Source organism: Lipotes vexillifer, unplaced genomic scaffold, assembly GCF_000442215.2.
Source record: "Lipotes vexillifer unplaced genomic scaffold, Lipotes_vexillifer_v1.1 scaffold1011, whole genome shotgun sequence".
In the NCBI taxonomy this organism is placed as follows: Eukaryota; Metazoa; Chordata; class Mammalia; order Artiodactyla; family Lipotidae; genus Lipotes; species Lipotes vexillifer.
In genome coordinates, this window is record NW_006787698.1 from 1712797 (window position 1) to 1738883 (window position 26087).

Sequence of the window (26087 nt, forward strand, 5' to 3'; positions counted from 1 at the left end):
GCAGGCCTCTCACTGTTGTGGCCTCTCCCGTTGCAGAGCACAGGCTCCAGACGCGCAGGCGCAGCAGCCATGGCTCACAGGCCCAGCCGCTCCGTGGCATGTGGGATCTTCTCAGACTGGGGCACGAACCCGTGTCCCCTGCATTGGCAGGCGAACTCTCAACCTCTGCGCCACCAGGGAAGCCCTCGCCTAGTCAATCTTTAACACTAACTTTGATGTTGTTTTTAAAGCCTTAGGTTTTTTTTCTTGTTAGATGTAGTTATGGTGGGCATTATTTATTGAACCTTGTCTGCCAGACATTAGGCATTATTTCCTTTAATCCTTTGAACAACAGTGTGATATATAGGTGCTGTTATGCCCATTTTCCAATTGGGGAAATTGGGGAGTAAAAAGGTAAAGAAATATCTCCAGACAATATATAGGTCATATGAGAATGAGAATTAAGACCAGGCTAATTCCAGAGTCCATGTACTTAACTCATACACCACGTTATCTCAGTGCCATTAAATTTACTGGATTGTGTCATTTCCGTGAGGATGAACGTTTCTCGGGTAGCCAGAAGAGGCAATGAAAAATAGAAGCCATGAGGCATCTTTGTAGGAAATCCTAGGGCTTGGTCCTAGGAGGCACCTTGTTTTCGTAGTCCTCCTCAGATCTTTTGTGGAGTGTCTCCGGAGTACTCCAGTACTCCCGGGGGAAGGAAGCCCTGTTCTCTGCTGGTCCACCCATGCCATTCCTTGGAATGTGTTTGCATTTTCTTTTGGAACTCAATACCCTTAGAGGTAGCAGATTGTCATCTTTGAAAGGGGTGGGGGGGTGGTTTTGAGAAACGATTGGGTCATTTTGACACAGATGGGGTATGCAATTGTTTCATCTTTTGATGAGTCTCATTCACTGGCTTCCTAAAAAGGAGTACCCGAAACACGAGAGCAGTGAAACCCTTCCTTATTGGCTGCTTTTCCTTAAGGCTGTTTTATTCCCTGTGATTAGAAAATAATATATTCAGTAACAAAAGCTTGGAAACGCCTAAATGTCTATCAGTAATTGTTAAATAACCATGGTTTAGTGGAAGCAGTTGTTTAAGAGTTAACAGCATTGACTAGAGGCCTGCCACTTAACTTGCTCTGTGACCTTGGCTAATTTACTTAATCTTTCTGGGCCTCATTTGCAAAAATAGTAGGTTTGAGGAGGACTAAATAGATGGATGCTTATCGCTAATTTAGAGCAAAAGTCATCAAGCTGGCCAAAGATTTATTGGAACACAGCCACGCCTATTTGTGACAGTTGTCTGTGGCTGATTTCTGGATACAACAGCAGAGTAGAATAGTCATGACAGAGACCGTCTGGCCTACAAAGCCTAAAATACTCACTATCTGGCCCTTAACCCCAGCTTAGAGCAGCACCTATTGTATAGCAAGCGGCAGTAAGGTTATTGCTACCGTTACTATAACATTTATTACTCCTTCTGGTGATACAGTTACTACTTTTATATACCATCTCAATGAACTAAGCTTATTTATATGAACTAGAATAATCTCCAAGATGGCAGCAAAAGTAAGGCAGGGAACAGAATAATGTGCTACTAATCATGAAAACAGAAAGGAGAGATGGTCTTTCACGTGCGTGTGTGCCCATGCTCTTGTGAGCATGTGTAGAATGTCTTGAGATGGCTGTCTCAGGGGAAGGAAGGAGTGGTGCAAGGTGGTTTCCTAGTCAAGTAAAGGTAATAACAATACATGCTAATTATAAAATATTTTGAAACTATCTCCCCCCCCAAAAAAAATAAACCAACCTTCAGGGCTTTATAACAAACAATCTAAATTATGTTAGGTCACACAACAATGATTTTATGAATCCCCTTTCTATATTTGGGGAATCCCTTGCCTTATGGACAGAGCCCACCTCATAGAGTAGAAGCTCAACATACCAGTTACTCTCCCCCTGCAGGTGGGGCAGTGTTGGGTGACCTGGGCTTTGCCAGTCCTATGCTCCTGTCCCCACACTCAGTTTGGAAGTTGATGATGCTGAGTGGCAGGGTTCCCGGAGAAGCCTTTCCCGTGTGGGCAGTAGCCTCCCTAGCAGCAGCAGTCCCAGTGGCAGTAGCATCCAGGCTCGGGAAGCTGTGGTGGCCATGGAAATCCAAGAACCCACTCTGCAGCATGATTCTAGATGGTGTTCCTGGAAGAACAGCCCCAAACCTGGTGGTCCAGTCTACCAGGAGAGCCCATGTACTGCCCAGTTGTGCTTTCTGTTGCTTAACTTAGACTTTTGTTTTTCTTTGTTTGTTTGGCTTGCATCTTGAAACCCAAACTGATACCATTTTAGTGGGTCTCCTAGTCTGTCTGCAGGTATATGTTTATGTACATTTCTTTTATTTGAGGTGGAATCACAATATAATGCTTTTTTGATTCTTGCACTGTGTTTAGAATTTCATCTTAAGTGACTTTTCATGGCTGTAGCTTTTCACTGTACGGATGAACCATTATGTTACCATATGAACCATTATGTTATGTTATTCTCCATTTATTTTACAGGTAGAGGACAAAGAAACTATAAACAATTTAGATACTTCATCATCTGACTTCACTATATTACAGGTAAATTGTTGTATGTCTCAGTAATTTTAGAATCAAACATTAGACCACAGTCTCTGAAAACCACTTCCAATATTGTATGGCAGTCCCAACTAAAAGTCATTGCAAAGTTTATTTCCTTTGTTGGCTTCTGTAGAGGGGGTTTCGCTTTCCACTTTCCCCTAATATGACATGCCTATTGAAAAGGGCTCATCGTCTTGGCTTCCCTTCCAAGCACTGTGGCGTCCCTGCAGCAGAGAGGAGGGTGTATGTGCGGGGTTCTTGTTAATTTGGTTGGTGGGAGAAGGGCAGCCTGTCGGGTCTGTTCTGGATGGCATCCTCTGCAGAAAGACTGTTAGATGAGACATGAGACAGCAAGGGGGACAACCCCTCCTCAGGAGAGACGAATGGGGCACGGATGAGGATGCAAGGGGGTGACCAGAGCGCTGACCTCACAGCTGGGAAGAAAGATGGATTCTCAGGGGTTCTGGTTCTGCCTTTGGGAAGTTTTTCTCAGAAAGTACACAGATTTCTTTTGATAACTACATCATCTTGGCTGTTTGACGACCATCTGTGTAGAAGTTAAGTCTTACATGAGAACAAATGAGATGTGGCCTAACTTTCAGGTATGGTTTGCATAAATGTGGATCTTGAGTTTCCTTTTTCTTTTTCTGCCAGCCTGTAGATGTAAACTGTTGGAATAAAGCTGGGTAGCTAATTTTCAGTAGAAAGTTTTGTGAGGAAATGAAAATACTTAGGCCAGTCATAAGTAAGCTGACTGCCAGTCAGCTTATGTCAGTCCTTGTTTTTTGTTTGCTTTAATAATGTCGCCTATGCTGCTTAATTGGAAATCACCTTTCAGACAAGATCTTCACTTGTTTCTGCCAGGCAGGGGCAAGGTTTGTTATTAGCGAGCCAGAACCCCGGCCCTGAGGGTGCAAATCTCAAGGAAACTTGGTGAAACCCCATTCACCTTTAGGGCTGATGTCTCTCTCCAGCTGCAAAGTGACACAACCTGTTCCTGACTCAGAAGGGAAAGGAGGAGCGGGTCTTGTCATTTTCTTGAGTGTCTCTGTAGGTCAAAGACTCCTGTATGTATTATCGTAACCAGACGCTTATATATAGCCCCTCTCAGAGACAAATAGAAACATATGCGTTTTTCTCTGGGGAAAGTCAGGAGAGAATTGTTCTGCCTAAAATGATTGTTTCCTTCAGTGTAGAATCTTTAATTCCCAGTATGAAATGAAAAAGAATTGATTACAAATAAATGAAACTATTATGAAAGTGAACAGTTTCCTAGGGCTCCCCAGAATGGCAGGTCAGTGCCCAGTGGAAGTTGCAAACCATTCACGTCCATGTAACTTATATGCTAAGAACCTGTGCTGTGTCAGATGCATGAGAAGAAAGGTTGGTCTCCATCCTTCCTGTGTAAACAGAGCGATGAGTTGAGGCCTGGACTGATAAACAGACTCTCAGTCACATAGCCTTTGCTTAAATCTTGGCTTTGCTGTGTGTCCTTGAGGAAGTTTGTCGGCCACTCTGTGCCTGTCTCCTAATCTGTGAAAAGAAGGATGATACTAAAAGTACCAACCTACTAGGGCTGTGTGATGATTGGTTAATATATATATAGTAAGGTACTTGAATTTGTGCCTGGAACCTAGATAGTGCTTATCAGCGTTGGCTGGAATTCCAGAATATTGTAGTTTGTGCAGAGGGAACGTAGGGGTCAGGGACCACATATTGAGAGAAAATCCCTTCCTTTAGTTGGGCAGCCTCTCTATGATGAGGTGGCCCCTAAGCTAAATGCCGAGGGATGTGTAGGACTTGGTCAGGGGTGGGGTGAGGTGCAGATGGCCCTGCTGGAGAGGGAGGTGGGAATGGGGGTGGTGAAACCAACGCTACTGTCGGCAAGGAATAACAATGGTGTGACTTGACAGGGCTTCCTGGGAAGGGTTGGAGGGATATTTAGGAATTAGGGCTGCCTGGTGGGTTGTTGTTTAGAAGAGATAAAGAAGCAGGTATGTGTAACACTGGAGAGGGCTCAGTTGACCAGGTGGGCAGGGGTGGTATGACCGTGCAAAGAGCAGAGGTCAAGCCACCTGTGCCTTCTTTCCCTCGATCTTTTCAATTTTTGGAAACTAATGCTATGTTAATTAAGTGAAAATTGATTATCTGATATGTGTCAGGCATTCTACTAGGCACTAAAGATAGAAAAAATGAAAGCACTGCTCTCCAGGGCAGTGTTTAAGACAATTTAGAGGGACAGACAAGCATGTGATGGGTTCATCACCATTAAAAGTAATATAATGTTGCCAGGCACTGGGAAGTGCAGCAAAGCAAACAACACAGTTATAAACCAGGCCCTTTGAGAGCATCTTGGACTGTGGGGCTTGGGGCCAAGGTGAATGAGGTGGGATGCCAGCTGTGTGGGCTCTTGTCCAGAACGAGCAGGTTCTCCACCTGTTGCATTTGTGAGGTCCCTTGTCTGTGTATTTAAAAGTCCCTTCTTAGTTATTACAGTTTTTGGTGTAAATAAATTCTAGGTTTCATCCATCTGGCACAATCTTACTTATATTTTTTGTTGCAGGAAATTGAAGAGCCATCCTTGGAGCCAGGTACTGTTAAATGAAAAACTTAGCAGCGGGGTTTGGCATCATTCTAGTTTTCCACCTTCTCTAATTTGAATTCTTTAATTTTAAAAAGTTACCTTACTGTAGTATACATTGTTCTAAAGGTTTACGATCCAGAACATACCAGGATCATAGAGATTGGAAACCCAGCCATATCACCAGATCTGTGAAAGTGGCTAACTTCTCATTTCGCAAAATGTATTGGTGAGATGAAACTGTCTCATGCCTTTTTAAATGTACACGGCACTTAAACGTATGTAGAGAGAGTTTGCATGCCTCTCGAGAGCAAATACCTCTGTACCCCACAGAACAGATCTTGTGATATTGGGCAGTATCTTTAACTTTGTGGTTTTTAATTCAGGCAGTGCAGGCAGTGGTAGGGAGATACGGTTTAAAACATTGAGACGTAACTGGATTCCAGAAGAGGAAAGAGTTTCTTCATGAGAATTCCAAACAAATAACTGTTCACTTTCTGGACTGCAAATATCTCAGAGCACCGATGGAAGAGATTCTGGTTTTCATGTTGGACTGTTCTGTTAAAAGAAATTCAAAGAAATTTGGAAATTGAGCTGTTCAGTGAATGGTGATACATTCAGTTAAGCAACTTGGACTTTGGAAGCTAAATTTGGAAGAGTCATATATAAACGACGACAGAATGAAGACTGTCAAGAATCAGCCAGAAGGTTATGGGGGTTAAATCTCTGGGATGCTTTTCTCTTCCATGTAGCGTAGAGGCTTGCTCTCGCAGGCGGTTGGAGCGCAGGTAGTGTAACCAGTGTAACTTTGTGTACCCGCGGGTTTTCCAATCTCTGTGTAGCTAGCAGTTCTCTTCGTGTTAGTGTGGCAGCCGTGCCAGTTCCACATTTGTGATTGCTTTATTTCCCTGGTAATTAAACCTTGTGCCATTCTATTCCTGTTAAATCCGTAGAAAATGAGAAAATACTCGACATTTTGGGGGAAACTTGTAAATCTGAGCCAGTAAAAGAAGAAGGTTCCGAGCTGGAGCAGCCATTTGCACAGGAAACAAGTAGCGTGGGGCCAGACAGAAAGCTTGCGGAGGAAGAGGACCTTTTTGACAGCGCCCATCCGGAGGAGGGTGATTTAGATTTGGCCAGCGAGTCAACAGCACAAGCTCAGTCGAGCAAGGCAGACACCCTGTTAGCGGTAGTGAAAAGGGAGCCCGTGGAGCAGACAGGCGATGGCGAGAGGACGGACTGTGAGCCTGTAGGGCTAGAGAAGCCAGTTGAGCAGAGTAGTAAAGCCTCAGAGCACACGGAAGCCTGTAGCGAGGAGGCCTCGGAAGCGCCCCCGGAAGCCTCAAGCCCAGACCCCAGGGATAGCAAAGAAGACGTGAAGAAGTTTGCTTTTGAAGCTTGTAATGAAGTCCCTCCGGCTCCTAAAGAGTCCTCAGCCAGTGAGGGCGCTGATCAGAAAATGAGGTTTGTTTTTTCTCAGTTTTAGACCAGACGCTATCTCCTTTTCATTGGTCGTTTAATGACACACATAAGCTGTTGTTTCTGCAATTGGCCAGCCAGACTGATGCAATTGTAGTTTACTTCTAAAGAAAGTTTTATTTCTCTTTGTTTATTTTAAGCTGATTACATAATCTTTTTCTTTTCTCAACCTATCATGGTTGTTTTCTTTAATTCTTCCTAATTATCTTTAGCCCAGCAGAATTAATTAACTCCTGTGGGTCTGAAATCTTATGGTTAGGTCAGATTTCCAATACACGTTTGTCGGGGTATCATTTTTTCAGAACTAAATTTCGGGTAGGTATGCAACCTCAGCACGTATTTTATAATTTTGAGTTTGTTTCTTGTCTGCTTCTTCCTTCTGGAGTGACATTGTCTTTTGTCTCTAGTTCTGTCGAAGATGACTTGGATACCAAAAGGCTTTCCAAAGAGGAAAAGGGTAGGTCAGCGTGGCATTGTCCCCAAGAGCATGTTTGGCCCCCCATGGTGGCAGGTGTTTGGTTCTGGGCTGTCCACACGTATTTCTGCCTCACATGTGCCTGTGAGCCCGTCTTGAAGCCTTTTCTCCACTCTGTCCCCTGCTCCTCACTGCAGGTTCTGGGTTGCAGGGCAGAGTTGACAGATCGATTTGATGCTCATGCTTGATTTTGCCAGAGGGCTTTGAGCTCCTCCGTCCTGACTGACCCTCTGATTTGCAACCTCCTTAGCCACGGTGACACTTGCAGATGGAGAAAATGCTTCGAGTTTCAGATACCTTGGGGCGGTGGGGGGCAGTTTCCCTGGTATTACAGATTTATCAACACCAGAGCCCTTTATTGATTCACTGATTGAGAAGTAGTTTTGCTGGTCCAGATTCTTCCTTAATCAGTGTTCTAAGAAGAACAAAAACCAGGGGTAGGTTATGCTCTGTGGTTCCACACTGATAGCACCTGTCTTAACATTCCAAAGTCACCTCACTGGATTGGGTGATGCCATGTGGTAGCTAAGGGACTCTCCCACGGGCTGAGCAGCCCCTGACTTGCCATAGTAATGGCATTGCCAGTGGTCCCGTCTGCCTAGTGCGCAGCTCCAGAGCTTGTGTAAGGACAGTGGGCGGGGCCCCACACCCCAGCTGGCTTTGGGTACTGCTGGCATCTGGGACAAGAAGGGAAAGTGTCTGGTTTGGAATGAGACTCAGGATTTTGTTGGTGTTGTGTTTTTGACCTGAACTTTTTTTGTGATAGGTCGTAGCAGTTGTGGTAGGAATTTCTGGGTTAGTGGACTTTCTTCTACCACCAGAGCTACAGATTTGAAGAATCTTTTCAGCAAGTATGGGAAGGTAAGGCTGGGGATGATATTTTTCAGCCCATGCAGTATGGCTTCTACGCACAGATTATTGTCCCCACGCAGTGAGGACTTTGAGTGACCGTGCCACTCTTTGACTTCACATTTGCTCACATTGCTCGTGGCGGGTCTGCCCCCCCACGGGGAGAGATGCAAGCCCAGTGGGAGTTCCCAGAGCCCACGTCCACTTTGTATTACCTTTCCCTGGCCCCCAAGCCCCCAAGCTTCCTGAATCCATTTCTCTGGCTTTAGGCCTTAAATCCAGGGAGGGCTGTGGAGGGTGGAGCAGAGGGCAGGGTGGGAAGGTGCTGGTAGCATTTTCGTGAGATGGTGGTGATTACAGAACGAAGCTGTAGATACACGGTTACAAACAAGATCTGTGGAGCCAGGCCGGTGTGGACAGCTATGGGCTCCAGCTCTGCCACTCAGAGTTGTGTGGCCGGGGCATGTCGCCTCTCCCGTGTGAACCTCATCTCGTCACCCGGGGGCCCTCAAAGTCGCTGCCTCCTTACGATGGCGTGTGTAACTGGTGCAGAGCTGATGGTGCCCTGCCTCTGCCCACCTGCTTTCACCCTCAGCTGGGTAGCTCTGGCCCCCTCTTCTCTGCCACCCCTGCCTGTCTCCCTCTGTCCTCAGCCCAGCAAGGGTGGCCGTGACGCCCAGGTGGGCCACCTCCCCGCCTGGGTGCCAGCTGCAGTCCCCCGTGTGTTGCCTTTAGTTCCTCCTCTTTCTCCCCTTCCCTCTCCCCCTTCCTCCCTATGCTTCCTGGACTCACCTCCAGATAAACCGCTGCACCTGTGCCTCCTTGTCTCTCAGTCAGCCTTGGCCAAGTGAGACTTAGCACAGGCTCGTGTTCGTAGTAAGGGTTCAGCAATGATAACTGAGAAAACCAACGTCATTTACCTTGGTTGTTGATGTTCAGGAACTAACAAGGAAAACTAAACTTGACATGTTTCTCAGAATGACTCACGACTCCCTGGGCCTCAATAATACAAGGTGGGACCCTTTTGTTGATTCTGCTGTGGCCCTCAAAGCAGATGGCTGCTCTCAGCAGGGAGGTGTCAGCCTGGAGCCTGCAGTGTCTTGGGTTCATTGCTGGCTCGAATAAGGGACCAGACCACTGTGACCTCGAATAAGGGACCTTACCCACTCTTACATGGGTAAGACACCATGTGGCACAGTGAGTCTGAATACTGGCCATGGCCACTGGTTCCAGTGGGACGTCTCCTGAGCTGTGGTGCCTTCTGCCATAAAAGGGTGTTCCTAACTTCAGCTTACTGAGGTTGTTGGGAGAGTTAGATAGCATATGAGGATGTATCTGTAGTGCCTGAAACATCTTGAATTTGTTTTGTTAGTAGTAGGATGGGCTCTTCATTACAGAGCGCTCTTTATGAACCTGTCCTGTCGCTCCTTCTGTAGATGTGTTTTCCTACTTCACTGGCCACGTAGATGACTGCATATTCAGAAACATTTCTTTACAAATTATACATAGTGTTAACGGCATGCTGGCCGGACTCTGCCTTCTGCTTCACTTTCTCTCTCTTCCACGCTGTCATCCTGGTGCCGTAGAGGAGCAGGCAGGATGGAGTAGGAGCAGCCAGACAGGAGCATTACCCTCCCCAGCCTTTAGCTGCTACTTGTCGTCCACCTGTTCTCAGTGTCTCTGGTGGCGGGGAGGGCGGGGAGCAGCATGAACCGCAGTGTCGGGATCTGTGGGCGGGCTTCGTGTCCGAGCCGTATTTGTGTGCTTTCCTTCAAGGTGGTGGGCGCCAAGGTTGTGACCAATGCCCGGAGTCCTGGAGCTCGCTGCTACGGCTTTGTTACAATGTCCACAGCAGAAGAGGCCACAAAATGCATTAACCACCTGCACAAAACAGAGCTCCACGGGAAGATGATCTCAGTGGAAAAAGTAAGGGGCTGTTTTCTTCCTGGGATGTGACCATGTTAGGAAATAAGGTAATACTTCCACCTGATTCTCTTTTTCAGGCAAAAAATGAACCTGCTGGGAAGAAAACTTCTGACAAAAGAGAAGGGGAGGGGAAAAAAGAGAAGTCTAGCAATGCTGACAGGTATTACTCTTCCCGAGGGGATTGTGGCCAAGGTGACCCTTTTCTTCATTTCACGTCCTTCACGTTTTCCACGGATGGGGAAGGCTGTGAGGCCCTCGCCCCCTTTACTTTTTTGCATTCGTTGAGGACGGTTTCACCACTAGTCCTGGGAGATGACACCAGTCCCTCTGCAGGCTCCTTGTTCTCCATTCTGTTGATGCCTTAGAGGCAGCCTCCTCATCACTTGGTGCTCATTGCAAGAGTCCTGTCATCGTCGCTGGCTTTTTTCCCTCAATATCTCTTCTCACCCACTTGTGTCTGGGGTGTTATTTTTAGATCTGCAAACCTTAAGAGAGAAGAGAAGCCCGACAGAAAAGATGATGCTAAAAAGGGTGAAGATGGAAGTGGAGAAAAGAGCAAAGATCAAGATGATCAGAAACCTGGCCCTTCAGAACGATCTCGAACCACAAAATCAGGTAGCTGACCGATGGGTATGGGAGATTTCACCTTGTGTTCTGTTCCTAGCTGGTGTGGTTAGTAGGCAACACAAACTACATTTGTTTTCTATGGAGTTGAGTGTTGTTCCTCATTTGGAGGTGCCGCTTCTTATCTTGCTCCTTTCTTCCTGTAGGAAGTCGAGGAACTGAGCGGACTGTGGTGATGGATAAATCTAAAGGTGTACCTGTTATCAGTGTCAAAACATCAGGATCCAAAGACAGAGTGAGTGTTCCTTTCCCACCTAGGGTATTTATTTCCTCTGACATTCCTATGTGTGTTTTAGGGGATTCTTGAGCTTGAGAAAAGTTGTCAGCCTTTTCAAAATGTAGGTTTTGTTGAACTTTAAAAATGGGAAAGTTTAAAAACTTTGCCTCATAGTTTGTATGATAAGAATTGTTGCTTTCTCGTCTTTTATAACTAATTTTCAAATTCAGTTATGGGAGTGGTTGGCTTTGTTTGCCTGAATCAGGGTACAGTAGTCCATTTTCCTTGCCAGCCTGGAATTTTCAGCAGCTCTCATCGTGCATTCCTAAACCCCCGTGTGACCCAGCCAGCCTTCCGGCCCGCCTTTACAGCCAGTCCATACTCTGACTCCTTGCAGATGCTCCACAGAACACGGAATCCACAAAGTGCCAGTCTTAGGTTCTTACCACTTCACTCTGCCTGCCACTGGGGTCATGGGTAGCTGTTGATACTCATACGTTCAACTTTTGAGAGGCTTACAACTTTGATGGATGTGGGTCCAGGTCCCCGAGGCTACCCACATTCTGAGATCCACTGGGGGCCCCCCTGGACTCGGCACATAGTTGCAGTCACAGTCAAGATTGGCTTCAGTGATGCAGAGAGGATACACACCTGGGCAGGCAGGGAAAGACAGGTGGGGGGAGTCTGGAGGGGACCCTGCTGGCTCCTTTGTGTTCTCCCTCCCGTGATGGCTCCCGCAGCAGCGACAGTGCAGCCGCTTGAGGGTGATACTTCTGCCCAGGGAGGCCCGTTGGAGCCTCAGCTCCCAGGGTTTTTACTGGGGCTGGTCACGTGGGCCCCTCTCCATGCAAGTACTGAAGGAGAGCAGGTTTTCAGCAGAAATCATGGTTTGCATGGTCTGGGCACAGTGAACCACCTTTGCCAGTTAACTCTTGACTAGGGACACTCTGAATGCCAAGTTCTCTAACACCAGCCTCAGGCCTGCCATGTTAACCTGTGCTGCCCAGAAGATAAACCATTTAAGCTTCTGAATGTTGTGGACCATTTGCAAGCTGACATTTCTATTATGGCATTTCAGTCTGCCTGTGTTTGTGCAAATATTTTACTGTGTTAGAGCGGTTTCCCCTTACTTTATAATAAATGATGTAGAATGGCAAATTGGAAGTGTGAATTTGAGGGCTGAGGCAGGTAGATCTCAAAAAATAATGCAGTCGGCACAAATAAGGAATCCTCAAACATACCAGAAGCAGCCTCAATTGGGCATCACCGCATGTTTAATATTAAAGAATGTGTTTGGGACGCAAAAGACAAAGTGAAAAAAAGTACTTTTTTATCTTACAAAAAGTTTTGGTAAGGTATTCGTTTCCATTTGACTAGTGAAAGTACTCTCGATGAGTCATATTTTAGCATTAAATGGTAATGACAGTCTGTGACTCTGAATTACGATAAGCAAGCATGAAGTTCCTTAGGAGAGAAGGCTTTGTTATCTGATTGTTTCGTTAAACGTTAATCTTCACTTCTGATTTTGGATGCTTGGACCTGGACACACCTGATTCTTCCTGTTGTTGTTTCTACCTTAACTTTTCAATGTTTCTTGGTGAACCAGGTTTCCAAGAGCCAGGATCGCAAATCGGCCAGCAGGGAGAAGCGGTCTGTTGTGTCCTTTGATAAAGTAAAGGAGTCGAGGAAGTCACGAGACTCAGAGTCCCGCAGGTGAGTCAGAATCCAGGAATGTGGGCTGGTTTGGGTGTTGCCGTTGACTGGTGATAACTCTGTCCTGGGAGGATATTTTCCAAGTCCCCTGTGGGTGGAATATTGCTTTAAACCTCTGCTCCTTTGGCTTTTAGTTCACAGACTTCCCATGCACTGGCTTTTTTCTGTGACTTTTTTCAAACTGTTTTCTCAGGCAGATATTTTGAAGATTCTGGGAGGTAGCAATGGCAGGGAGATGGAATGCTTTCCTGGGACAGTAGTGCTAGTTAACAGAACATAGCAAATTTACTCCAGAAGCTGTGAATAGGGAAAAACAGTGGGACAGACCCAATGAGAGAGCTGAGAGGTCCTCATCCTTAAATAAGCCCAAGACAAGGTCCTCATAATTTTTAAAAACTAAACAGAAATGTTGTCGATCACGTTGAGTGACAGTTAATGTTTCCTATCAGGAAAAAAAATTTAAACTGTAGTTTAAAAAATAAGAACCATTAGTAAAAAAGCTAGCAGAATGAGACTGAGAAAGGGGGCAGGAGCACTGTTTTCTGTAGTACGCCGTACAGAACTTTGTGCTGGAAAGGGAAAGGCAGTGGGCAAAGAAAAAGTGCGGTTTTGGTGAAGTAATTAGCAAATGAGTAGAACTGACCCATGTGCGTGTGGGAGTTTAACATGATAAAAGTGACATTTCCCACTAGTGAGAAAAGGACGGGCTCTACCCAGAATGGCTTCAGGTCACTTGGCTGTGCCTTCGGACAGTCCTTTGAATCTCTGGCTCACATCACTACAAATTGTCAACATAAACTGCTGGCTGAACATAAACATAAAAATCAGTTATCTGTGTAATGCAAAAGTAAATATATTTACGAGTTTGAGCTTTTGAAAGGACTGAAAATTTATAAAGGAGAGGTAGACTAAATTAAAATTTCTATACAATGAAAGACCAAAGAGAAAGTGCAAAGATGTATGACAGATGGTAGTAAAGGTGTTTTGAAATAGAAAAGAAATAACCCGATAGAAGATAGACAGAAGGGGCTGTGTACATATGGTCATGAAACATGAAACGTCATTCAGCCTCACCAGGCATCAGGGATATGCAGGTGAAAACAGCAGTGAGACTGGTTTTCCATCCGTTATTTTGATCTGAATTACAGTGGGGGGAGACGGATGCTTGTAGTGGTGGGAGTGACCTGTCCGGGGGGCACAGCAGCCTGGAGAGCGGTCCCGAGGTAGCATGGGCTTCTGAATCCTGGTGTTCCAGACCGAGCCATGCCACTTCCCCCAACTTGCCCGAGAGGAACCTGTGCTAAGAAAATGGGGCGGGGTGGCCATTTCCCTGAGGCTGGGAACAACCAGAAGGCCCACGTCTGCGAGTGGTCATGTAAACTGTGGCCTCTCACTGCATGGGTTCCTTCCCAGAAGCATGCCATACATCTGTAGAGGTGGGGACGCACAGGGTCCAGGACATGGTGCCTGAAAGCAAGGAAGCTGCAGCCATTTTTTTCTAAGACGCAGACACAAAGTAAGGCAAGATTAGACATTTCTGCTGGTATGATTATGTGTCTAAACACAGAGCAGAGGGTAGACAGGAGACAACCTGGCAGCTGTACACAGAGACTGCAGGGAAGCACGCTGGGCACCATCAGTATCACCTGCAAAAGCAGGGCTGTCAGTGCCCTCAGCCTTGGCGGGGTCCTGCACAGCCGGGCTGCGTCCACCACCCAGCGGCCGCTGGCCCTTGCTTGTTGCTAAATGTATCTGCGGCCTGGGCCCCCCATCCCACCCCGGGGCGGAGCCGTGGCTCCATCCATAGCTCCCCCTGCTGGGAGAGGCCCTCGGTACTGGGCGCTGCTGCGGCTCCTGGGCCCTTGCAGCCTCTACTCTTTGCCTCCAGGGTGCGCGAGCGCAGTGAGCGAGAGCAGTGCATGCAGGCGCAGCTGGAGCGGGAGGAGCGCAAGCGGCTGCTCATCGCCCGCGAGAGGCTGGCTTTCCACAGACATCGCCTGGAGCGGGAGCGGCTGGAGCGGGAGCGGCTGGAGCGGGAGCGCATGCGCGTGGAGCACGAGCGCAGGCGCGAGCAGGAGCGCATCCACCACGAGCGCGAGGAGCTGCGGCGCCAACAGGAGCTGCGCTATGAGCAGGAGCGGCGGCCCGCCGTGCGGAGGCCCTACGACGACGGGCGGGAAGCCATGCCACTCCTAGCCACCGCCCCTTAGGTGGCCCCTGGTGTTTAGAATTGTGCCGTGGTCCCCAGAGTCCTGTTAACACAACGATTTTTACTTAAAAGGAAGCACAAGTACTTGTTACAGTCAAATTTGGTATTCGGTACTTCATCTGGGAACCTGAGGTAGTTTGAGATCGGTGGAGAAATGGTTGGATAAAGTGGTGCTTATTAAATCATTAGGTTCAGGTCCCAGCACAGACCACCGCCCCCTCCCCCCAGGAAGGAGTTCAGACACCCAGAGCAGCACATAACACATGGGGCTGGGCACGTGGTCAGCACCTCCTTCTGGGCACCTTCCAGGTTTTGTAATCATTGCAGTAATTTGTGTTGGTTCATTCTGTTAATGAGATTGGTTTTAATTCCCCAGACGTGCTGATGTGCCATACAAATACTAAAACGCTAACTACCAGTGAAAGGCCTGTTTCAGATCTTGCTGTCAGGAGTCTGGGGTGATAATCCTAGCATTGATCCTATCAGAGCTTTTCCACATGCATGGTGTCTTGGGGGAGACTGCCTGGTGGTGTGTGTTTGTTCCTTTGTTTTAATCTTCTTTCTACTGGCATGGGTTAGAGAGGTCCCTGTGTAATGTTAACACTGAGACTTCTGTAAAGGGCATTTAAGGTGTCTTAGGACTTTTTATGCATTTTACAGGATACTGAGGGGAGAGTCTGTTATGGTCAGAAATGTTTTTGAACCAGTACATTTCAAGTGCTACTGAAAGTCCTCCCCACCTGGTGTCTGCTGGGTCAGGTCTGCATTGGGATAGAAGGACCGCAGTGTACTAATTGTCCTGGTATACTGGCCGACTCTCATGGCTGTGAGAGGTTCCCAGAGGGGATCTGCTGACACCCACTTCACTGATCCCCTCCTACAGGGAGACCCTGAGCTTTTCTATGGGGGACAAGGGGCACGTGGGGTAAGAGAGAACGGAGCCCTTCGGTCACATCCCACGTCACCCCTCCAGGCGCTCTCAGCTCATGTGGGCACTAATGATAAAGTTCCTCCTCGTTCTGTGAAGTGATAGGGGCAGTGGGAGGGTCAAGTTTACCAGCTTCCACAAAGGTAATCTATTTGGAGGGGGAAATGCACGTCTTCTTTCTTGCTTCCTCTCCTAGGCGAGATGATGCTTACTGGCCAGAAGCTAAGCGGGCCGCCCTGGATGAGCGTTACCATTCTGACTTCAACCGCCAGGACCGCTTCCACGACTTTGACCACAGGGACCGGGGCCGCTACCCTGACCACTCAGTAGACAGGTCAGCCACTGACCCTGCTTGCTTGATGCATGTTTTCTTTGTCTTGGTTCATTGTTTTCTCTTTTTTTTTTAATGACCATTTTTAAAAAATTTTATTGAATTCGTTACAATATTGCTTCTGTTTTACGTTTTCATTTTTCGGCCCCGAGCCATGGGATCTTTCTTAGCTCCCCAGCCAAGGATCAAACCCTAGGCCCCTTCTTTGGAAGGCAAAGTCTTAACCACTGGACTGCCAGGGAAGTCCCTGTCCTGGTTCATTCTTAATGACAAAGAGCTCGAGTGGCCCTTCTAGGCTCTAGGCTTCTAGGTAGCCAGCCCACTTGAACCAGCAGAGTGTGTGTGAATTACCTGGGTTCAAGTGGAAATGTTTTCCATTCGGGGACTTAATCAACCTATCTTTCTCCTTATGCTTTCATTTAAATTGCTTTTTTCAGGAGAGAAGGTTCAAGGTCAATCATGGGAGAAAGAGAAGGACAGGTGAGTCAGAAGCTGTGATTGTAGCCACAGTTTTCCCTGTACAGTTGGTTCTCTTCCCTTTGCCTGCCTTCTTCCTCCTCCACCTGAGTTAGAGGAAGAACGAGTAAGGGAGTGCGGCACCTGCAACGTTTTGTGGGATGACCGTGTGAATAGCTTGTGCTTTGTGCTGGCCCAAAATTCAAACAGGTATTCTGAAGCCTTGTTTGGCTTTGACCCTAAGGTTCTATACACCTTAGTGACTACAGCGGTACTAAAGTGCTAGAGAGCCTTGCATGAGTGTGGCAGGCTCTTGGGAAGTGCCTTGTGACCCACAGCACTGACTAGACGCAATGCCTCGTGTCATGGAGCCCGAGTGCACCTGGAGTCTCAGTGGTCGCAGGGTTAACCCGTCCCCGCTGAGCCTTGGGAAGCAACTGAGTCAGGCCCACACGTTTTCTCTTTGCAGGATGAACACATTAGAAAACAAGCTCAGTTTTCTCCTTTTTTCCTATCTTACATTTAGATTGAGAACTTCCCCAAAGAGTCTTGACTTTTTAGTGGGTTTCCTTGGAGAATCAGAGGGATGAGGGAAAGTTGTGGTCAGGGCATCGTTCTGGCAGAATCGCTGCCCTGTGGGTCGGTCTTCTCCCTGACTGCAGCACCGACGTTCAGTCCTATCCTCCCTCCATGCCTGAGAACATGGCTGGGAATGGCTAAGGTCCTTGACTGCATCTGAGGAGTTTGCTGCCACCTCAGGAGCAGTTCCATGACCCTCACGGGATTCCTGTTTCTCTGCTCCCAGGCATAAATCTCTCATGCAGCTAAATGTACCCCTAGCGTCATGGGTTTCCTTTGGTGGAGACGTTGAGCACCGTGGTTAAATGTCCAGGCTCCGGAATCAGGACCAGTGTCACATCACAGTGCCACCACTTCTGCTGAGCCTGTTTCTCCAGCTGTGAAAGGAGGGGAGGGAGGGTGAGGTGGAGTGGGGGGTTAAATGAGATGACGTACGTGTCTGCGGCAGGTGTTTGCCCAGTCCTGCCGTGTTGCTCTTGATCATGGATAGCTGTTCTCATCTGATTAAATAGTGCTCTCCTGACTGAGAGGAGTGTTTGTGTTCTCACATCCATAATCACAAGTAAGACACAACTGCTGCCCCGAACGGCAAATGGTGACATCTGACACAGAAAGGGAAAACCAGCACAGGCCTCAGGGCCTTGTTGTACTGGTCCGTGGGTGGGTGGGTTGTTAGACAGGAGAACGTTGGTTAAATTTTAAAACACCAGGGAGAGATGGGAATGGGCTTTAAATAACTCGGTCTTGCTGAGATGAACTTCTATCCTTTATAAATGTTTGTCTGATTAGTCTTCAGAAGGCTATTGATAAAAGGTCATTCTTAAATGTTTGTCCAAGATTAAATGAAGCTGGTAAAGCATGAGCTATAATTTTTTTAAAGTCAGTGCACTTTGAAGGTTGTTCATAGAACTACTTCCGGAATCCCGTTTGAGAGCCCTTGTTACATTTGCCAGCACTGACTTTCCTGGACACGTTGCCTTGTGATTTTGCCCCTTGAAGGAACAATGTTCTATTTTGTCCATCTTGTAAGATTGACCCCCTTTTGTTGTGTTTAGGGTGGTGTGGGCACACATTTGGGGACGAGCGGCCATGGGGAGCAGGCAGCGGTGCTGCCCAGTGCGCCGAGGGCCACGAAGTTAGGGCTCCCATGTGGAGCCACCGTGTACCTGCCCTGGCCCAGGAGATTCCCGTGGATGCAGACGGGGACAGGGCCGCTGGGGCGGGACCCCAAGGGGCTTCGTTACCAGGACGCCTTTCTCCGTCCTTCTCAGTTAGACCATAGTCCTGGGGCAAAAGCCCCAAAGCCACAGATCAGGTTTGTGGAACAACGAGAGAACAGGGCTGTGGAGCCAGAGCCACCTCGCCAGCTCCGTGAAAGTCAGGCTGGGCCTTCTTGCAGCCGGCAGGGACGGGCTTGGGTTGAAGGGAAAGGGGCTAGAGTATGAGGTGTCCTCTTTCATCCTCCTGGGGTCTGTGCCGGCCAAGCAGTTCACATGGCCATGCCACTGAGTAAGCCGCTAGGCTGCCAAGGAGTCGTGCCTGGACAAAGCAGGACAGGATGCCAGGCCCCAGAGTGAATCATGTCAAAGGATCCCTGGTGGCTCTTCTGCTCTGGTGGCTCCCTGATTACATTCTGAGCACAGGCACCTGGCACAGTGTGGTCCGTTCCTGGTGTGGGGCAGTTGCTCAGCCCCAGCACGCTTCAGTCCATTGGTGCCTGAATCTCTGCCTTCTGATTAGGGAGAACCTAATTTGGTCTTGAGCTCCATGAGCACTGCTCCTCCCCAGGCCTTGAGCAGACTTCGGGGGTGCGGCTGTGTTGTGCCAGCTGAAAGGTCCTGTGTGGCCCCAGACAGTGTACAGAAGGCCTGCCGGCACTGTCTCGGGCCTGCAAGGGCTCTTGTCTGAGTCATCGTCCTTGTCATTATTAACTTGTTGCTCCAAAGGCCCTGGGATCCAGGGTTGTACTGAGGCCTTCTTTCATTTTGACCCTTTAACGTCCAGCATTACCCTGAACGCCACGGAGGACCAGAGCGCCACGGACGGGATTCCCGTGATGGGTGGGGCGGATACAGCTCTGACAAGAGGATGAGCGAGGGCCGGGGGCTGCCTCCTCCCCCCAGGTTTGTGTCTCACGTCCCATGGTGCCCTCCGGGGCCTCTCACCCAGCTGGCAGGATTGGTGTGTCTGGCTGAGGACCCCTGGTCTTGGGCATAAGCTGAGTGCGGGCCCAGCGCACTCGCTACAGCCCAGGCTGCCTCAGTTCTCTGAGCAGCCTCGGATCGAGTGCCACTTCCGTTCCCCCGCAGCCCCCGTTGCTCAAAGGGCTAGGGCCACAAAGTGCTAAACGCACCCTCTCAAACCCAGTGCCGTTGCTCTCCTGGAGGGCAGAGGTGGGGGCAATCCAAATCAGAGATGTCTTTCTCCAAGGGGCAGACGTGAGTGGGGGGACCACAGCCGAAGAATGGAGGATGACCGTGCGTGGCAGGGCGCTGCTGACGGAGGCATGATGGACAGGGACCATAGGAGGTGGCAAGGTGAGGGCTGGCCCTTGGCCAAGGCGCATCTGTCTCGGAGGAGAAGCTGGGGTTACCCATGCTGTACGTTGGGCACTGCTCGTGAGGGCGGGAGCAGCTTTCTCTGCTCTCCCTAGCGTGTGGCCTTGCTCCTTACGGCCTGGGTGGGTGAGTGGGTGAGGTCTGGCACAGGAGGTGTGCCACGGGTGCTGTAGCTCCTCTTCACCGTGACTTAGCAAGGAGAGTGGGTGTGTGCAATCCGTGTGCTCACACATCCTCCACGGACGGACCTGTGGCTCAAGAAAGGGACTGGAGTTGTCTGAGCCCTGTGTCCTCTAAACTCGACGTCCTGTGCCTGGAGGCACTGTGTGAAAAGTGTTCCTTGTTTTCCAGGCGGTGAGAGAAGTATGTCTGGTCACTCGGGGCCAGGTCACATGATGAACCGGGGAGGCATGTCAGGGTAAGGCACATTGTCACCGGTCTTGTCTTTGATTGTGGGCTCACGTCAGTGAAGGTGCTGTGTGCTTGGGCGGGTGTCACTGCTGCTAAAAGGAAGGAGGCCCCAGAGAGCACAGGCACAGGGCAGAGCCCACTGAGTGAAAAATAAAAATAATTTGCCTTTGTTTCAGGCGCGGCAGCTTTGCCCCCGGGGGGGCCTCTCGGGGCCACGTGATCCCTCGTGGCGGCTTCGGGGGCCAGAACCGGGGGAGCCGACCCAACGATGCCCGCTTCACTCGCCGCTACTAAGTGCTTGGGCTCCTGTGTTATGTCACGTGGCAACAAGAATATGTTCTGTTAAGAGTTCCCTTAAACTGTGTACAATAATTTTTTTTTTTATCTGCTGCCATATTGTAGCTCAATACAATGTGAATTTGTTTTTTCTTTTTTTTGGTTTTTTGTAATAAATGTGTTTCTGTTCACATACCCTTTATTTAGAGCGCCGTGTCTTTATTTTCACGTCTTTTAAGTAAAATGAAATTATATTCATAAGTGCTAAGCCACAGCTCTTCTTTCAGGGAAGGAGGATGGAAAGGGGCAGCTTTAGGGGACTGTTGGGTTTTCCAGAAGCACTTTGCCAGCAGCACACACCTTCCAGCCTGCTTGAGCCCGGGCCTGGTGTTCATAGGACCGTCTGGGTCGTGTGTCTCAGCCGTCTGTCCTTCCGCAGGGGCCTTGTGACATACCTCAGATGTTTGTTCCAATCGCCCACATTTTGCCTCCATGTATGACACCCTTGCTGAACGGGCTGTTTTGTGGGTTTTGTGTGGTAAAATACACGTAACATGAAATTGACCATTTTAACCATTTAAGGGTAGAGTTCAGTGGCATTATGTACATTCTCAGCGTCATACAACCATCCCCACCGTCCGTCTCCAGAACTTTTCTTTCTATCCAAACTAAAACTCTGTCCCCATCAAACACTCAGTCCCCAGCCCCCTGGCCCCCACCACCTACCTTCTGTCTTTGAACCTGACTCCTCTAGGGACCTCGTGAGTGGGATTGCATCCTAGTGGGGAGGACAGATGACCACGTGTGCCGTTGAGAGGAGCAGAAGAGCTGTTGGACACCAGGCGATGAAGTCCACCTCGGGGAGTGGCAGGGGCCGGAGTGGAAGGAGAGTAGCCGGGACAGAGGAGTCAGAGTCGGGGCGGCGGGGTCTCACCCCACATAAGGTGCAGGTGTGTTCAGGGTTCAGATGCTGCCTGGACTCCAGGGGTGGCCGGGTGGGACAGTGCCACCTCCCCAGGTCAGCTGTGTTCCTTGTCTCTAGGGGCCCTGGGTCTGTATGGATGGGGCTGGGGGCAGGCCCCCCTATTAGGGGAATAGTGCTCAGAGGCCTGCCTCTTGGCTCCATCTCACACTCAAGTAGGGTCTGGCCCTGTCTGAAGGCTGAGATGTACCAACAACCAAGGCTGACCGGGCCCCTGTCCCCGCAGGGCCCAGGCAAGGGAAGACAGACACAGGACCGGGCCCTTCCACCTGTTGGCTGAATACACCTTCTCCACCAGGCCAGGCAAATCCCCCTCCTAATCCCTGTAAGTTTATACCGCACGTGACAAGAGGGACCTGCAGACAGGATTAAATTAAGAACCTTCATATGGTATCTGGGGTTACCCAGGTGGGTCCAGTTACCAGAAGGGCCCTTGTAAGGGAAATAGGGAGAAGGGCAAGAAGGGGACACGACAGCGGAAGACCGCACTGCTGGCTGTGAGGACAGAGGAAGGGACGCCAGCCAAGGATCACAGTGGCCTCTAGGAGCTGGGAAGGGCAGGAAACGGATTCTTCCCAGCGTCCAGAAGGAACAGGCCATACCCACACCTGGATTTCAGCCCACTGAGACCCATGTTGGACGTCCAACCACAAGGCGATTCTGTCCCGCAAAGACAACTGGCAGCACCAGGAGACGTTTGCGGTTGTCATACGTGGTGGGTAAGGAGGCGCCACTGGCATTTTGGGGGTTGGAGCCAGGGATGCTGCTCAACACCCCGTCCCTGGGATGGCCCCAACACGGATTTATCCTTCCCGGTATCAGCGATGCCAAGCTGTGGAAATCTGCCCCAAGGTGTTGGGCTCTTTGATGGGGCACCCACGGGGCACTGAGGAAGCCCAGAGAGGGCACTCGAGGAAGAGGACAGGGGAGGCTTCCCAAATGAGGGGGCATCTCAGCTGGGAGTAGGATAAAAAGGGGTCAGCCAGGAGGAAGGATGGCCTAATGAGGGGCTGCAAAGTTGTGGGCAAAAGCTGGTGGGAAAGACAGCTGTGTTCTGGGAGCTGAGGGCCACTGGGCTGGCATGTCCAAGGACTGAGGGGAGGCAGGGCCCCTGAGGAATCTGGGCTCACAGGGAGGGCAGGGGGAGCTGCAGGTGTTTGAACAGGGGTGACGTCATCAGACATGGTCTCGGGAACAGATGGAAGGGGGCGGGCCCGGAGGTGGGGTCAGCAGGGAGGTGATCACTGGCAACAAATACAAGTCGATGGAGAGGAACAGGGGTCTGACTGGATGAGGAGACACAGAGGCAAGAGCAGCACTGGTCTCCAGGCTGTCAGCTTGGTCTGTGTGGACAGCGGGAAAGCCATGGGGTCAAGCAGAGCCCGTGGAGACAGACAGACAGACAGACACACACGCACACACGCACTGAGCATGTCCCCAGGGCAGCTCAAAGACTGGCTTCCTTTCCTGTACGCTTTTCTGGGAGGGTTGTGAGGCTTCAGGGAGCCTCGTGGAGCACATGGCACCACCCCAGCTCCCTGAGCCCTGAGCACAAACCTCTCCTGTATTCAAAGCCAGGAATGAGTCTGTGGGGTGACATGGTTGGAAGTCTGCACTCCAGGGTCTCTTGGCAGAGAGAGGGAACCTGGCAGTGAAAGTTTCTCCATCTGTAAAAAATGGGCCCACGAGGCTGCTGGAAGGGCTCTGTGGACGGAGAGTCAGGCTGGGACAGCTCACAGGGCTTGTCCTTGACCTCAGGATGTGCCCTCGGCCTCCAAAATGGCCAGCACCAGCTCCCTCCTTGGCGGCAGAGGATCAAGGATGGCCCCAGGCCCCACAGATCCCACCCTCATCATAGACCCGCTCCCACCTCCACAGGGTCCCAGGTGGCTTTCAGGTGACACACAGGACATGGGAGACCCCACCTGGAGACCATTCCTGGAGACCAGGGTGGCACAGGTCACTCAGGACTCTCCCTCCCCAAGCACCCTGCCCTCCCCACTCCTCCCTGACCAGATGGATGGATGGACGCGTGCTGGCTTCTGCTCCCAGGCGAGCCTGGGAAATGCCCCGGCCTCTGGTCTCTGCTTCTCTCATCTTTAACAGTGCTGTCCCCTCCTGAGTCATGTCCCTGGGTGAGTTCTATCCCCCAAACCAACTGACATGAACTCCGGAACTCTTGGGAACAGAGGATCCTGTGCCAGCTCAGGGCACCATTACCCAGGCCTCCTCCCTGTTCCCAGGGTAGCTTCCTGGGCCAGTCACTGGCTCCCACCCAAGCCCACCTCCTACCCTGTCTGGGGTAGAGGTTTCCTCCTGCCGTCACCATGGTGCGATGCTCTGTGACTGGGTGCTGGGGATCTCACAGGGAGCATCTCAAGTGCCTACCCTCCCCAGAGCTCCAGATGGACGGAGAGACATTTGGGTCACCAAGCAGCTGACACAGCGGGTGTCAGAGAAGGCTTCCCAGGGGAGCAGGGAACATCTGGAAAACGGCCCTTGTGGGCCAGGGAGACTCCCTGCACGGCCATGACCGCCAGGTCTGTGCTCCCAGGAATCCCCAGGTTGTGGGGAGAGGGTGGAATGAGAGTGGAAACCAGGTGAGGGCAGGAGAGCAGGGACTAGACTAGGCGGGCAGATCAGTGAGCTGAGCAGGACAGAGAATCAGTGGCTCTGGGGGCTCCCAGCTGTGTAGACCAGCCCTTACCCCCAGATTGCCCCACCCTGTGCTCAGCCCTCCAAGAACTGAGAAGACCCCAGACCCAGATGGGCCCTGAGCCCCAAGGCAATGGTCTGCTGCCACTCACGGGGAGCCCACCAGTGGGCAGGGCCCAGATACAAAGGGGTGAACCTTGGCCTTCAGTCAAGGTCAGGCCCTGAAGAGCCCCCAGGAGCCAGAAGCCCACGTCCCGGGGGCCAGCACACGGATCGGGGAACACTTCCAAGTCCTTTATTGGGCCGGCAAGGCCGGGAGCTGCCCTAGGAGTGGGGTCCCAGTCTGGCGTCCATGGCGTCCTGGCCCCTGTTCCCGCCTGGGGCAGGCAGCTTCCTCTTGACAGGCTACTTGGTTCGCTCCTTCAGGTATTCCCAGCCCTCCTTGGAGTACTCCCAGGCCTTGGAGGGGGCCACGGACAGAGCGGACATCACCGTGATGATGCCTGTGGGGAAGGAGGGCCCAGCGCCTTCAGCAGAGAGTTTGAGAAGCACCACTTCCGGCTCTGTCAATTTCATGCAGGGAAACAGGTGGAGGCCACATATTGCTCCCACCTCCCTGGAATCTCCACTCCCTTTTCTCTTTCAGGTCCGTTGGGGGCGGCGGGGCGGGGAGGCGGGGGCAGCAGGTGCACGCAGAGCAGGAAGGAGAGTGATGGAAAGGCATGGCAAGGAGGGGAGGTGGAAAGTATCTGGGGCCATTCTCCTGCAAGCAGACGGACCAAGGCCTACCTGAATTCCAGGACTCGCGGATGTGAAAGTTAAACTTTGGAGGGGCTGGGAGCTGGGAAGAGAGGGGAAGAAGGGGCTGGTGAAAGGGGAAGGCCTGGCAGCCCGCGCCTCCCTCACAGGCAGGGAGAGCAGCACACGCCCCAGTGTGGAGAAAGCCAGGCAGGGCTGGAGGGACCGGGGATCAAAGGCCACCCCAGAGCTGACGCCCCTGCTCCCGCCGAGCCGTAGCCTCAATCCAAGCTCGCAGTACCTGGGGTATCTTCAGGCCTGTCTGCTCGCACACGTACTGGCTGAACTGGTACACGGCGGTGGGGACCACCTCCTCAGCTTTCTGAAGGACCGCCTGGCTCTTGTCGCTGGGCCCCAGCAGCTCCTGGTCGTACACCAGGTAGACAGCGCCCCCAGCCACACTGCCCTTGATGAGGAACCTGCAGGCAGAGAAAGGAACCACAGCAGCTCAGCAGATTCTGCTGGCCACCTCCTGGGCCTAGGCCCGCGGGTATGGGGGTGAGGGTTAGACCCCTAGGGGGAGGGGCGTGCCCACAGTCCAAAGAGTGACACACCTGAAGCCAGGCAGCTAAGGCGGGAAGCACAGGGCATTTTGGGAGCCCAGTGGCGTGCCTGACCCACAGCACTGAATTTAAGGCGTGCAGGGATACTCAGTTCCATTTAACTGGTAAACTGAAGCCTGGAGAGAAACAGTGTCACTCAAGATCCCGCAGAGGGCAAGGAACAGTGACCACCTTCTACCTTCCAGCCCCGAGGGATGCTCCGCGAGGAACCCGCGGGGGTTTTCTAAGTGTCCCTGGTCATTTTCTGTCATACGCAGCTCTGGGTGCGCATTAACCTGCCAACAAAGGCGTGCGGCACTCCCATATTACAGAGCGGGCAGCTGAGGCTCGGAGGGGTCTCGGGTACAGAGTGGGAAAGGCACGGACTCGCTAGGAAGCGGGAGGGGGGCGAGAAGCTCCACCCCGGTCTGGACAGACACGGGAGACCTGACACTACGGGCGGCGAAAAGCCGATCGGGAGCAAACCAGATGGAAGGTGCTCGCAGAAGGGAACATTCTCGGGGGCTTGGGGCCCTCCTGGTAGCCCCACGAACCTCATCAGCGACCACACTCCGGGTACCATGACCGCTCCGCTCCGCGCGCAAGGACGCTCGGCTCGCTCGTCACTTCCGGTCGCGGCGTTGCAGAGGCCTCTGGGAGGCGTAGTCTCTTGTCAGCCGCAAAGGCCTCCGGGAGTCGGAGTCTCGGCACCGAGACAACAGAAAGAGGTTGCGGTCCCACTGCAAAACAATTGTGCGAAGCTTAGTCCTCAGGGCCCAGCCGCCGCAGAGCTGTCTGGGAAAAGTAGTCGGCAAGTCACGTGAGGCGCCGGACGGCTCGTTTAGCCGCCAAGCCTCCTGGGAAATGCAGTCGGGCGCGGCACGGCCCTCGTGACGTGAGG

At 51.0% G+C, this 26087-nt stretch overlaps 2 protein-coding genes across 5 annotated transcripts in view; one reads left to right on the forward strand and one right to left on the reverse strand.

Moving 5' to 3' along the window:
• Nucleotides 1-20411, forward strand: part of SAFB (scaffold attachment factor B) — a 34440-nt gene extending 14029 nt beyond the window's left edge. For 2 of the 4 annotated variants that reach the window (XM_007460544.1, XM_007460546.1), the window contains 17 exons: nt 2535-2597; nt 5161-5188; nt 6132-6642; nt 7065-7114; nt 7899-7993; nt 9758-9907; nt 9985-10067; nt 10383-10522; nt 10678-10766; nt 12355-12461; nt 14350-14634; nt 15795-15932; nt 16367-16409; nt 18969-19087; nt 19395-19501; nt 19874-19940; nt 20110-20411. In XM_007460544.1, coding sequence (XP_007460606.1) covers nt 2535-2597; nt 5161-5188; nt 6132-6642; nt 7065-7114; nt 7899-7993; nt 9758-9907; nt 9985-10067; nt 10383-10522; nt 10678-10766; nt 12355-12461; nt 14350-14634; nt 15795-15932; nt 16367-16409; nt 18969-19087; nt 19395-19501; nt 19874-19940; nt 20110-20227 — 2193 coding nt within the window. In that variant the 3' untranslated portion in view covers nt 20228-20411. The remainder of the gene's footprint in view (nt 1-2534; nt 2598-5160; nt 5189-6131; nt 6643-7064; nt 7115-7898; nt 7994-9757; nt 9908-9984; nt 10068-10382; nt 10523-10677; nt 10767-12354; nt 12462-14349; nt 14635-15794; nt 15933-16366; nt 16410-18968; nt 19088-19394; nt 19502-19873; nt 19941-20109) is intronic. The other 2 variants (XM_007460545.1, XM_007460547.1) reach the window with 2 other exon arrangements.
• A 3714-nt stretch (nt 20412-24125) lies between these two features.
• On the reverse strand, nt 24126-25800 carry MICOS13 (mitochondrial contact site and cristae organizing system subunit 13). Its single transcript, XM_007460548.1, has 4 exons — nt 25741-25800; nt 24886-25063; nt 24636-24687; nt 24126-24349 (listed from the first exon to the last, which is right to left on the reverse strand). Exons 1-4 carry the CDS (start codon nt 25767-25769, stop codon nt 24252-24254), a joined length of 357 nt encoding a protein of 118 aa, XP_007460610.1. The 5' UTR covers nt 25770-25800; the 3' UTR covers nt 24126-24251.
• Nucleotides 25801-26087: the final 287 nt, after the last annotated feature.

Excerpts from the sequence above, each read along its gene's own strand:
- MICOS13 (XM_007460548.1), bottom strand. The coding sequence starts at position 25,769 with ATGGTACCCGGAGTGTGGTCGCTGATGAG. Across the intron at positions 25,064-25,740 it reads GGAGTGTGGTCGCTGATGAG|GTTCCTCATCAAGGGCAGTG; the intron begins GTTCGTGGGGCT and ends CTCTGCCTGCAG. Across the intron at positions 24,350-24,635 it reads CCGCGAGTCCTGGAATTCAG|GCATCATCACGGTGATGTCC; the intron begins GTAGGCCTTGGT and ends CCTTCCCCACAG.